The sequence below is a fragment of the Oncorhynchus gorbuscha genome, linkage group LG21, assembly GCF_021184085.1.
Source record: "Oncorhynchus gorbuscha isolate QuinsamMale2020 ecotype Even-year linkage group LG21, OgorEven_v1.0, whole genome shotgun sequence".
NCBI classification, from domain to species: Eukaryota; Metazoa; Chordata; class Actinopteri; order Salmoniformes; family Salmonidae; genus Oncorhynchus; species Oncorhynchus gorbuscha.
Window position 1 is genome coordinate 46,758,355 of NC_060193.1, and position 12,668 is coordinate 46,771,022.

At 45.0% G+C, this 12,668-nt stretch overlaps 1 protein-coding gene across 2 annotated transcripts in view; it reads left to right on the plus strand.

Annotated features, from left to right (window-relative positions):
- The window catches only part of LOC124007670 (tyrosine-protein phosphatase non-receptor type 4-like), a 33,449-nt gene that overhangs the window by 11,867 nt on the left and 8,914 nt on the right, over positions 1-12,668 (plus strand). Inside the window, exons 3-18 of one of the 2 annotated variants that reach the window (XM_046318348.1) lie at positions 2,822-2,929; positions 3,682-3,724; positions 3,823-3,901; positions 4,037-4,081; positions 4,194-4,246; positions 5,513-5,633; positions 5,926-6,013; positions 6,217-6,305; positions 7,188-7,251; positions 8,191-8,363; positions 9,491-9,559; positions 9,796-9,942; positions 10,159-10,320; positions 11,785-11,935; positions 12,037-12,177; positions 12,309-12,468. In XM_046318348.1, coding sequence (XP_046174304.1) covers positions 2,822-2,929; positions 3,682-3,724; positions 3,823-3,901; positions 4,037-4,081; positions 4,194-4,246; positions 5,513-5,633; positions 5,926-6,013; positions 6,217-6,305; positions 7,188-7,251; positions 8,191-8,363; positions 9,491-9,559; positions 9,796-9,942; positions 10,159-10,320; positions 11,785-11,935; positions 12,037-12,177; positions 12,309-12,468 — 1,693 coding nt within the window. The remainder of the gene's footprint in view (positions 1-2,821; positions 2,930-3,681; positions 3,725-3,822; positions 3,902-4,036; positions 4,082-4,193; positions 4,247-5,512; positions 5,634-5,925; positions 6,014-6,216; positions 6,306-7,187; positions 7,252-8,190; positions 8,364-9,490; positions 9,560-9,795; positions 9,943-10,158; positions 10,321-11,784; positions 11,936-12,036; positions 12,178-12,308; positions 12,469-12,668) is intronic. The other variant, XM_046318349.1, reaches the window with a different exon arrangement.

The window sequence follows — 12,668 nt, forward strand, 5'->3', positions numbered from 1 at the left end:
ATGTGAAAGGTCAGAATAATAGTAGAGAGAATGATTTATTTCAGCTTTTATTTCTTTCATTACATTCCCAGTGGGTCAGAAGTTTACATACACTCAATTAGTATTTGGTAGCATTGCCTTTAAATTGTTTAACTTGAGTCAAACATTTCGGGTAGCCTTCCACAAGCTTTCCACAATAAGTTGGGTGAATTTTGTCCCATTCGTCCTGCCAGAGCTGGTTAAACTGAGTCAGGTTTCTAGGCATCCTTGATCTCACACACTTTTTCTGTTCTGCCCACAAATTCTCTATGGGATGAAGTCAGGGCTTTGTGATGGACTTTGTTGTCCTTATGACATTTTGCCACAACTTTGGAAGTATGCTTGGGGTCATTGTCCATTTGGAAGACCCATTTGCGACCAAGCTTTAAATTCCTGACGGATGTCTTGAGATTGCTTCAATATATCCACATAATTTCCCTTCCTCATGAAGCCATCTATTTTGTGAAGTGCACCAGTCCCTCCTGCAGCAAAGCATCGCACAACATGATGCTGCCACCCCCGTGCTTCACGGTTGGGATGGTGTTCTTCGGCTTGCAAGCCGCCCCCCTTTTCCCTCCAAACATAACAATAGTTATTATGGCCAAACATTTCTATTTTTGTTTCATCAGACCAGAGGATATTTCCCCAAAAAGTACGATCTTTGCCCTCATGTGCAGTTACAAACCGTAGTCTGGCTATTTTATGGCGGTTTTGGAGCAGTGGCTTCTTCCTTGCTGAGCGGCCTTTTAGGTTATGTTGATATAGGACTCGTTTTACTGTGGATATAGAAACTTTTGTACCTGATACTTTTTGCCCTTTGCTGTTGTTCTGTGATTGATTTTCACTTTTCGCACCAAAGTACCGTCATCTCTAGGAGACAGAACGCTTCTCCTTCCTGAGCGGTATGATGGCTGTGTGGTCCCAAGGTGTTTATACTTGCGTACTATTGTTTGTACAGATGAACGTGGTACCTTCAGGCATTTAGAAATTGCTCCCAAGGATGAACCAGACTTGTGGAGCTCTACGATTTTTGCTTTCGGAGGTCTTGGCTGATTTCTTTTGATTTTCCTACGATGTCAAGCAAAGAGGCCCTGAGTTTGAAGATAGGCCTTGAAATACATCCACAGGTACACCTCCTATTGACACAAATGATGTCAATTAGCCTATTAGAAGCTTCTAAAGCCATAACATCATTTTCTGGAATTTTCCAAGCTGTTTGAAGGCACAGTCAACTTAGTGTATGCAAACTTCTGACCCACTGACATCGTGATACAGTGAATTAAAAGTGAAATAATCTGTCTGTAAACAATGTTTGGAAAAATGACTTGTCCTAACCTACGATGTCCTAACCAACTTGCCAAAACTATAGTTTGTTAATAAGACATTTTGGAGTGGATACGTGGATACGTGCCCCTGTTCCCGCCCATTTGATAATGAGCCAATCTAAATCGAAACTAATTTTACATATTAGACAAGATTAAATTTAGAATTGTCTGATGGGTGAAAATAGGATCAGTTGATGAGAGAACAGCTGTGCAGTGCAGCCTGAGGCAAGGGACAGAGCGCCGCAAGCTTCTTTTCTTCTGCGACTCTCTCAGATCATCAATTGCCTATAGTCTCATCATGCATCCCATATATATTTTAATTTCTGAGACATTAATGTATGTATCATTCCCAACTAAAGTTGCCAAATAACTGAACATCTAGTGTATAGGACCTGTTTCAAATGATCACTTTTACCCTCAACATATCCACTTAATGAGAAAAATATCCTTCTATTTTATTCAGCTAAATTAAATTACATCCTTCTTACTATTGCACGACAATAACCGGATGACAAAATGTCATGACTGCCACAGCCCTTGTGGTGTTTACTTATTTATGCAGATACTGAAGGTTTCAGTTATTATTCATTTCCTCTACATTATTGATCACTTAATGCCAGTGACACAGTCAAACACAGTCAGAGAAGTACTTCCGTTTCAGTGCATGGGGGTCATAGTGAAGCTCCGTGGAAACCACTGTTTCACTGAAACATGCCAGTCAACCGGTTGGTCCAGTTTCTTTACATTACTGAGAGATTGGCGTATGTAGTTAGGTGATTGAAACATGCTTTTTTTCTGCTTTCCTGCCTGGTTGACATTACAAGGTCGACTGTGATTGCGGAGCCTCAGTTGAGATTGAGAAGTATGGTGTTCCTCAAGGCTCCATGTGCGGACCAATGGTCTTCCTACTACTAGTAGCCTATGTGACATGGGCCAAACAAATCAGACAAAGTCACTGTGTGTAGTATAGTTTGCATTCCTTCCTTCTCCTAGCTCTCTGTAAATAATACATGGTCTGGTTCTGTGTTCCGGATGCCTGTGGTTGCACATTGCCCTGACACTTCTGTGAGACCTCAGTTATAAACCCAGTAGGGTAAGCATTACACATAGTTGTCCAACCTCCAGTTAGAAACCCAGTAGGGTAAGCATTACACATAGTTGTCCAACCTCCAGTTAGAAACCCAGTAGGGTAAGCATTACACATAGTTGTCCAACCTCCAGTTAGAAACCCAGTAGGGTAAGCATTACACATAGTTGTCCAACCTCCAGTTAGAAACCCAGTAGGGTAAGCATTACACATAGTTGTGTGATAAGTCTATCAATTAAGTATTTTTGCGCTACTCTTTATTGGAGGTGTCAATCACTTTATGGCCAACACACTTCTCAGTCCTACGTTGCTTCAGTTGTCTGTATTATGAGATGGTCATATATCTGTACTACAGGATTGTGAAGGTCTTGTCTGGTTTCTCTCCCTGCAGAAGCACGATCAAGGACAGGTCCTGCTGGATGTAGTGTTCAAGCACCTGGAGCTGACAGAGAGCGACTACTTCGGCCTACAGCTGGCCGACGACTCCTCAGACAGTCAGGTGAGGCCTCTTCTCAGAGCCCAGAACCAAATCTCGCATACGCTAGGTAATTAGCGAGCTGCTCGATTGTCTCGTTTATTTCCACAGGCTGTCGCAACAGATCAGGTGTGGTCACCTGAGATTGTGGACGTCGCACTACATTGCAGTCGGACTACATTGCAGTCGGACTACATTGCAGTCGGACTACATTGCAGTCGGACTACATTGCAGTCGGACGGCGCAGAATCACTGATCTCCAAATCAACTGGCTTCCGAAATGACTTATTATTATGTGATCAGGATTAGCGGATCTACTCAGAGCCCTGCTCTGGCCGATCCCTGCTCTGGCCGATCCCCTCAGACACTCTGACTGGCAGCATAGCAGCATCTCATGAATGGGCTCTCTCCAGCCCCGTCAGCAAACTGTGGCGCTTCTGCAGCAAACAGTTTGAGATACTAAGAAGGTTATGGGTCATGATCGGCAAACGATAGAGTTGAAACAGCGGCTCGAATAGTGTTTAGAGGCTACAGATTGTGTTTATTGAAAGTTCACAAAATAACAATGCAAATGTTCATTTGTGACAGCTGAAATTCAGACTTTGATACGTATGTATATTTTTGATGATGCTATCTCGCAGGACAGTTTGATTTCTATTCTGAATTTGCTCTAATGTTTTGAGTAAAAATGTATCTTCATTTTTCTTTTTTTTTATGGCCTATTTTCCCTCTTGTCCCATACCGTGTCTGCGGTTGTCTCTATCCATATTTTACAGAGGTGGCTGGATCCAACCAAACCGATTAGAAAGCAATTGAAAAGTATGTTTGATACATTTGGAATATTCTCGAGTATTTTCAATATTCTATTTATCGCTCGTTTTTAGTTCCATTAATCTGGCTGTTTTGTTTTCCTTCAGGGGGGTCATCACACCGTTTGAATTTTAGGGTTAAATTCTTTGTAACCGACCCCAATAAACTTCAGGAGGAGTATACAAGGTAAGTGCTTAATGGGTGGCATTGTGACAGAAACAGGCAGTACACAATAGGCTTCCGTCGATGCTACTCTCCATACAGTTGGATTAAAGCGGACGTAAAAGCTCTGTTTTCACCTTGCTGTTTTGGGTCCTTTAGGTACCAGTACGTGTTGCAGATTAAACAGGACATACTTAGTGGAAGGTGAGTGTGGATTTGATAAAACACACGGCTCTGTATCTGGTTGGTTTATTCAAACATTTGAATAATCCTCATGTCGTGAATTTGAGTTTATAACTGATTCCTCGGCTCGCAGGCTGCCGTGTCCGTACATCACAGCCGCTCTTCTTGCTTCATACGCCGTTCAGTGTAAGTACCTCAATTATCCCTCTCAGCTATTCAACTACACCTGTACGGCGGACTTATGGTCGCATGCATTCTGCCTGACACCTTGTAACTAACTGTACTAATGATTTTCCTTATCTCCCACCTAATATCCACCATGGGATTTCAAGCATTGAGAGTATGGGGGTGGGGGGGCTATTACAGTAGCTTGGAAACCCCAGACCGTAATACTACTTCATACTGTACTTGTCTTGTAATGATGCTGCTTTCATGTGGCCTGGCTGCTGCGGGTCTTTGTTTACACATTGACCCCAATACGCTGCTGAGAGGGGAGGAGTAACAGCACAATCGCCACAACCAGGCTGGCAGCAGGGCAGAAGAACTCATTGGTTGTTAGCTTAGTAGGCTGGCTGGCTGACTGACTGACTGACTGACTGACTGACTGGCTTGCTGACTGGCTGGCTGACTGACTGACTGACTGACTGACTGACTGGCTTGCTGGCTGGCTGGCTGACTCTCTCGTGGGGTTGTAGTAAACGTATCACGCTATGTGGGATGTATAGAGGTCACAAGAGGAAATGGAAAGTGGCCATGGTGGTCCCACCGCACTTACTGTAATAACAACAAAAGAATGGAGGACATTTCACAAGAGCCAGTCTGTCTGTCAGTCACAATTCTGACCAGGATAGTTAGTGTATACTGGGCTATTACTGTTCATTTCCCCCACTGTTTTCACATACTGATGTAGTTTCTGCCCAAATGAAAAAGCAAGGCTCTTTATTAACTGATTCACATTATTGTGCTACATACTTTTCTTAAAGTGCTTCGGAAATAGAGTCACTTAACCCCCAACTTCCTCATGTCTGCTCCATTTTCAAATGGCACCCTGTTCCATATATAGTGCACTATTTTTGACCATAACCCTATGAGCCCTGGTCAAAAGTATTGCACTATAGAGGGAATAGGGTGCCATTTGGGAAGAAGGCAGACTGTTTATACAGTATGGAAACACTGAGACACTCAGCAGGACGACTCGTCTCTCTGTCTTTCTTTTCTAAACATTGACAAAAAAAAGTCAAGTGTTTGGCTCCTCTCAAGCTGCAAAAGTCCTGCTTCTTTCCGTTTGCACACAAAGGAGAAGTTTGACCAGAAAATGTGTGAATGAATGGGAGCTGTGCAGGAGGGAGAGAAGGAGAGGAGTAAAGGCTTCAATTGTGCTTCGTGTCACACACACACACACACACGCACACTTACACACTCACACACTGTGTGCTTTGTGTTGTGTTGCAGCTGAGCTAGGGGACTACAGTCAGAACGAGAACTTGCCCGGCTACCTCTCCGGATACTCTTTCATCCCCAACGCACCACATGACTTTGAGAAAGAGATTGCCAAACAGCATCAGCAACACAAGTAAGAAGCAATCTCTCAATTGATATTGTGTGTGTGTGTGTGGATACATTGGTGTAAAACGGGAAATGCACAGAAAATATCAAATAACTTGTAGATTAAACAGGGATGGACTCTGCTCATTCACTGCAGCTGAGGTTGAGGCGGCTCAGACTTTGTGCCCAGGTCAGAACAAGGGCTGTCATTGTTTAGCCTCTCACGTAGATGGTAGCTTGGCCTAACCCTGAATGGCCTGTGGAGCCAACTAAAGTCGTTCTCTCTCCCTATCTCTCACTCTCACTCTTTTTCCTTTCAGGGGACTGCCTCCTGCCCAGTCAGAGTTCAATTATCTAAACACAGCACGGACGCTAGAGCTCTATGGAGTCGAATTGCACTATGCAAGGGTAAGTGTTCAGGTGTGAAATGGAGTGATGCAGGCATACTATGCTCCCCAATCAACCTTCTTCAATGTGGTTTCATTAGACAGTGTGGCGGTTAGCACCCTCCTCCATTGCCCAACTATAGGGTTTCTGTTAAGTAGAACCCATCCACAGGAAGTCTGGACACCTTACAATCCTCCCTGCCCTTTTCCCCTCCTCCGTTACAGGATCAAAGCAACACTGAGATTTTAATCGGAGTGATGTCAACTGGGATTGTCATCTATAAGAACAGGGTACGAATCAACTGCTTTCCATGGTGAGTCAAATCAATTGAGTATATTTCCACATTCAGCCACATTCTCCATATAGGGGAGCCATTGGATGGGACACACAGATCCTAAAAAGTTTTATAAACTGGATGGTTCGAGCCCTGAATGCTGATTGGCTGACCATTGCGGTGTATCAGACCGTATACCACGGGTATGACAAAACATGTATTTTTACTGTTCTAATTACTTTGGTAACCAGTTTATAATAGCAATAAGGCACCTCGTGGGTTCATGGTATATGGCCAACATACCACGGCTAAGGGCTGTTTTCAGGCACTCCACGTTGCATCGTGACTAAGAACATTGTATATTGGCCATATACCACACCTCTTCAGGCCTTATTGCTTAAGTAGCAAACAGTAGTAGCAAACATAGCATGAAAGCGGCATTTACGATGCTCTACTTCTTTTCATGGCCCAGATTCAGCCATAACTTACTCTAGCTCTACTGTAAAGTGACAACATGAGCCCTCTCCTCGCTGTCTGACCTTGCCCTACTCCCTTTGATGGGTACAGCACAGTGAGAGTTTATCTTCATGAAAAGAGACTTCTGTAGAAATGAGTAATAGCGTAACTGTGTCAGGTTGGGACACAGTGCTGTCTACATTTAGACTCTCTCTCTCTCTCTGAGTCATGCTTTAAGGAACCAGGGAAATAGGCCTGCAGGCACAATGGAACCATAGAACACTGAGCATGATTTGTTTCTGATTAAAGAACCGAGGGGATTCTTATGGATGATAACATGGGGAGTATGTATTCTCTAAGCTTATCCAGTGGCTTCAGAATGCTGGATAAGTTCGCTGTTGTGTAGGAAATAAAGGAAGAGATCCCATCCTGTGGGTGACAAAAGCTTCTATTTCTTTCTTTCAGGCTACAGATTGTAAAGATCTCGTTTAAATGTCGACAGTTTTTTATTCAACTCAGAAGAGAATTGGTAAGTATGTCCTGGTTTCAACTGGGATTGCATCCCTACTATTGTGCGAGCTCAAATTCTCTCTCGTCATTATGAATAATACATAATACAAAATATACATAATGCACTTTGTGTGTGTACTAGGCTGGTCATATGAAACTAAACTATAATGATTTGATCCCAACTAGGGTGTCTAGTAGTGGAAGACACACAAAAACACCTGGTTGAGAAATGCAATCCAAGGAGACCTTTAAAAGCAATTGTAGAGTACTTGATATCTAGATGAATTGATGTTATGCGCTTATAATTCATGTATCCGAGTAGAGAAGTACTACAGAGCACACCATAGTGTCTGGCCTAGAAGAAGCCATCTCATGGCCAGCTATGCAAGTCAAAGGGTGATTTCTTCCTCTGTATCCGTGTTCTTTTAGCGAGATCTGTGTGACATCAGTTGATCAAGTGTGATAATCCAATCAAATGTTATTGGTCACATACACATGGTTGGCAGATGTTATTGCGAGTGTAGCGAAATGCTTCTCGATCCGACAGTGCAGCAGTATCTAACAGGTAATATCTAACAAATTCCACAACAAAACCTAATACTCACAATCTAGTAACGGAATGGGATGAGAATATATAAGTATAAAATATATGGATGAGCAGTGACAGAACGGCTAAGATGCAATAGATAGTAAAGAATAGATAGTGTAGGATAGAGTATACAGTGTATACATACGAGATGAGCAATGCAAGATATGTAAACATTCTTAGTGGCATTATTAAAGTGACTAGTGATCATGCTGATCTTGTGTGATAATCACACACACCTAATGTACCATGCTTCATGCTGTACTGTACGCCTAAGTGTGCTGAGCCCACCACTAACCTCGCACTCTCTCGCTCTCTCCCCCTCTCTCTCTTTCCCTCTCTTTGTCCCCCCCCCTCTCTCCCTCTCTCCAGAATGAGAGCCGTGAGGCGCTGTTAGCCTTTAACATGGTGAACTACCGAGCCTGTAAGAACCTATGGAAGGACTGTGTAGAGCACCACACCTTCTTCAGACTGGACCGACCCTTACCACCACAGAAGAACTTCTTTGCACATGTCTTCCAACTGGGCTCCAAATACCGCTACTGGTGAGTGGGCCTGGGGAATGTTTGACAGTATCCCAAATGGCACCCTATTCCTTATATAGTGCGCTACTTTAGACCAGGCCCTGGTCAAACGGAGTGTACTATGTAGGGAATATGGTGCCATTTGGAAGTGCATAGTCTCTGTTGACGTTAGCCTTTAGCAGATCTGGTCCTTGGAGCTGAGGTTGCATATTAAAATGTGTTTTGAAAGAGAGTCAGTGATCAAGTTGGGATCCCAGCAGGCAGAACTGGCTAATGATGCCGTTTCAACCAGCTTTTCCCGCTAAGATTATGTTTGTTTGTCAATGTTTACATGAGTCTTGTCAATGATGGTGTGTGTAACTGTATATAGCTGCTGTCTAAAGGTGTCTAAACCTCACCAGAGAAAACAGTACACTCTTAGAGAAAAGGGTTCTGCGGTTGTCCCCATAGGAGAACCCTTTTTGGTTACAGGTAGAATGCGTTTTGGTTCCATGTAGAACCCTCTGGGGAAAGGGTTCTACATGAAACCCCAATAGGTTCTACCTGGAACCAAAAGGGGTTCTTCAAAGGGTTATCCTATGGGGACAGCCGAAGAACCCTTTTTGATTCTCAATAGCAACTTTTCTTCTAGGAGTGTAGGCTACACATGACCTAATCCTTTCAATTTCTCCTGACTCACTCCGTTCAGATCCAGTCCTTCCTAATTTGTGTTGCCCTCAGGATAACACCGTCATCATTTTGCTGAAGCATATTTACATTTTTGTACCAATCACGACGGTGCCATTTGACCCATTGTGCCGCGTATCACTGAAATCGTGTGGGCTGGTTTGCATAACACAGGAATATGTTTACTGTGCCGCCTACAACTCCAGTAGAGACCCAAAGCACCAGTCCTCTCAGCTTTGCCAATGCCTTGTCACGCCGTGTGAGTGACTAATAGTGTGACAGAGTGAAAAGAACTGTGGTTTCACACACTGGGGTGTGTCAATATTAATACTTCCAGCTGGCTCACGACACACATGAAAATGTCTAAATGGTAAGAGGTGCAACACTGGTTTGGTCCCCTCTTACTCCAGGATATGACAGTGTGAGGGGCAGAGGTTGGGGGAGGGGCAGAGGTTGGTGACATGTTTCTGTGTTATATGCAGTGGTAGGACAGAGGTGCAATCTGTCCAGTACGGCAAGGAGAAGGGCATCAAGGACAGGGTGTTCGCCAGGTAAGACACTTTTTGAAGCCCAAATGAAGTGACACTGGTGCTTACTGATAACTAAGAGAATCAGAAATGTGAGAACATGAAGAGACAGGGATGGAGGAATCTTGCACTGAATAATGAGCAAAAGTCTAGTGAGTTGTAAACCGTTTTCATCCTGCTAAATTGAAATCTGGTGAACGTTTTACTTGCTGCAATCCAATCTAACAATGACAATGACCTCAATATCATCTACCAATCAGGTCTCCCAGTAAGCCCTTGGTGCGGCGGCTGATGGATGGAGGGATGGACTGGGAGTCAGTCAGCCGGAACTCCAGAGCCTCTCTGTCTGACGACCGCCTGGAGACCCAGAGCCTGCCCACACGCTCCCCACCAGGCACCCCCAACCAGTGAGTAGCCCTAACCTGTAGTGTAAGCAAACAGTACATTCCTTAGTGTCAAATCCATGAGCGGGACTGAACAAGTGCACACTTCGGGGAGACGGAGGGGGAAGGAAATTGGGCTAATCTACAGTTGAGGAGGAGGAGCGATGTCAAGTAACTCTAAATAACCTTGGGTGACGGTACACTCGGGTACCTTACATCTCCCTCCTCCTTTTGTCTCAGCAGGAACTCCGAGTTTGCACAAGAGCGCCTGCGGCCGTCCTCCGTGGGACACCTGCTGGACCATGTGAACTACCACGACCATGCCTCGCCCTGCCAAACCTTTACCAATCACAAGTCAGCCTCCTCAACCCAGGCCAACTCCATCAGCCTAGATTCTACCCCGTAAGTCTGTCTGCCACACACGCCCACGGACACACAGCCCTGAGTCATTTCAAACCAAAAAAAGAAGAATCCTGCACACTGCTCTTGATAGTATCACTGCTCTTTAATAAGCTTTACATATCGATCCTCAAGGCCGATGTCATGCACCTGCAAAGATAGCTCAGATGTGCCTTCAGAGTGCCTTTTGAATTTTCAAACCAAAAGACCGGGCCATGAGCATCTCTTTCATCGAGACTTGATTGGGTTGAAGCGCGCACGCACGCACGCACGCACGCACGCACACACACACACACACACACACCGCCCTCTAATTTCGATGTCTTTACAAACCGTTTGTTTTTATTATGCAAATACCCCGGGGCTGTAGCACCAAGCTCTGCTTGCCTGAAGACTACAAAATAGGCCTCTTTCATGGCTGTCATTTAAGCGTCCATAATGAGGTTGGAGCTCGGCAGGCTGGCCAAAGCCAAAGAGCTGCAGCAGGTAGGTCAGGGCTGCAGGCTGATCACAATGGTGAATGCTTGTTATGTTACTAACACAGATAGTGTGGGCTGAACCATTGCAAATCTTCTCATAACATCAAGGAAATATGCCATTACCCCGTTTCTCTTTCACTCTTGTGAAGTGAAGGATGGTGACACACAGACAGTATTCTCTGCATGTGAATTTGAGAAAGAACAGAATTATTTGAAGTGGTTTGGTGCGTTTGTTTCGAATTAGATTGTTTTTTTTTTCTTCTCTCTTTCTCTCTCTCTCTGGATAGGCACTTCTTCAGTCTAACTGTGCATATCGTTTTTGACCTCATTGCTCTCTGTGTATCTCCGTGTAAACTCCTTTTTTGAGGGGTCCATAGCGCTAGACGCTGTTTGTTTTGGTGAGCGCTGCCCCAGCCAGTTAACCTCCACCAGGGTCTGCTCAGGGCTGCTCCGAGGCAAACAGCAGGCTAAACAACATGGATGTTCTCTGACTGGCGGAAGTACATGAACAGTACATGAACACATCGAGCTGAGGGTAATATGCTGGTAGGACACACAGCGCGTCTCCCAAGGGGCTCGTAAGCTGCTCTAGTCCACAGGTTGAGGCTATAGCACTGAGCAATGATAGGAGATAGGGGGGGGAAGAGTTCCTATGAACTGAGAAAGCCCTCTGCTCTGACTGAGCCCTGTAATGATTCAGTGGACAGAGAAGATGATCATTGCCTTCTGAGAAATGGAGTCACGTGAAAGGAACATATTCCATTGAGAGGTTAAGCTCTGGAACATCACAGCTTCCACTGTGTAGTTAATGTTGAGTCAGAGTGTGTTTCCAGGTTCATATATAACCCTCAGAAAGGGGAACGCACACGCAATAACACGCTTAATTTCTGTATTTATAAACAGTAAAGCCAGCACCGGGGTTGATGTTTGGATATATACTGTATTCGTATTTTGCCGCAAGGGCTCATTTGGATTTGCCTGTGTCCAGGTCACCACACTTGGCCGACGACGGCCTGCCGCCCGCGCTGCCCCCTAAGCAGACCAGGAGGCCTCTGTCCAGCCAGTCCCACTCTCAGCAGGAGTTGGACAACCACATCAATGAGCTATATGACACGCCTCTGTCAGAAGACAAGACTATGGTAGGAGAGAGACCTGCGTGCACACAGGCGCACACACACTGTGATTTCGTTTGACCTGAACGTTGTTTTGTCCTCTGTGTTTCTTCTTCTCCCTCTCACAGCCCAATGGAGTGCTTCCTCATGACAATCTGGTGTTCATTGAAATGTGCCCCGACGAACAAGGACGATTTGGATTCAATGTGAAGGGCGGGCTGGACCAGAAGATGCCTGTGATCGTGTCCCGGGTGGCCCCGGGAACAGCGGTACGTGTCCTCTACTACCTGGGCCACCGTCACTGCCAAACCCCTGAACTTCTCAAATGACCTTCACAGGTACTGAATCATGAAAAAAAAAAACACTGTTCTCTTCTATTCTGTTTTAATGCCCTCCCCAGGCTGACCTGTGTGTTCCCCGGCTGAACGAGGGAGACCAGGTGGTGCTGATCAACGGTCAGGACATCTCAGAGCACACCCATGACCAGGTGGTCATGTTCATCAAGGCCAGCTGTGGGGAGAGCGACTCAGGAGTGCTGAACCTGCTGGTCAGACCCAACGGTGAGGAGAGAACAGAACAGGCCTCTTAACAGGCCTTGTGGTCCTTTACGTTCATTTATGATCTTTTGCGGTCCGCTGTAGCTCAGTTGGTAGAGCATGGCAGCGCCAGGATAGTGAGTTTGATTCCTGGAACCACCCATACATAAAAAGTCACTTTGGATAAAATCTTCTGCTAAATGGCTTGTGTAATTATTCCGTTT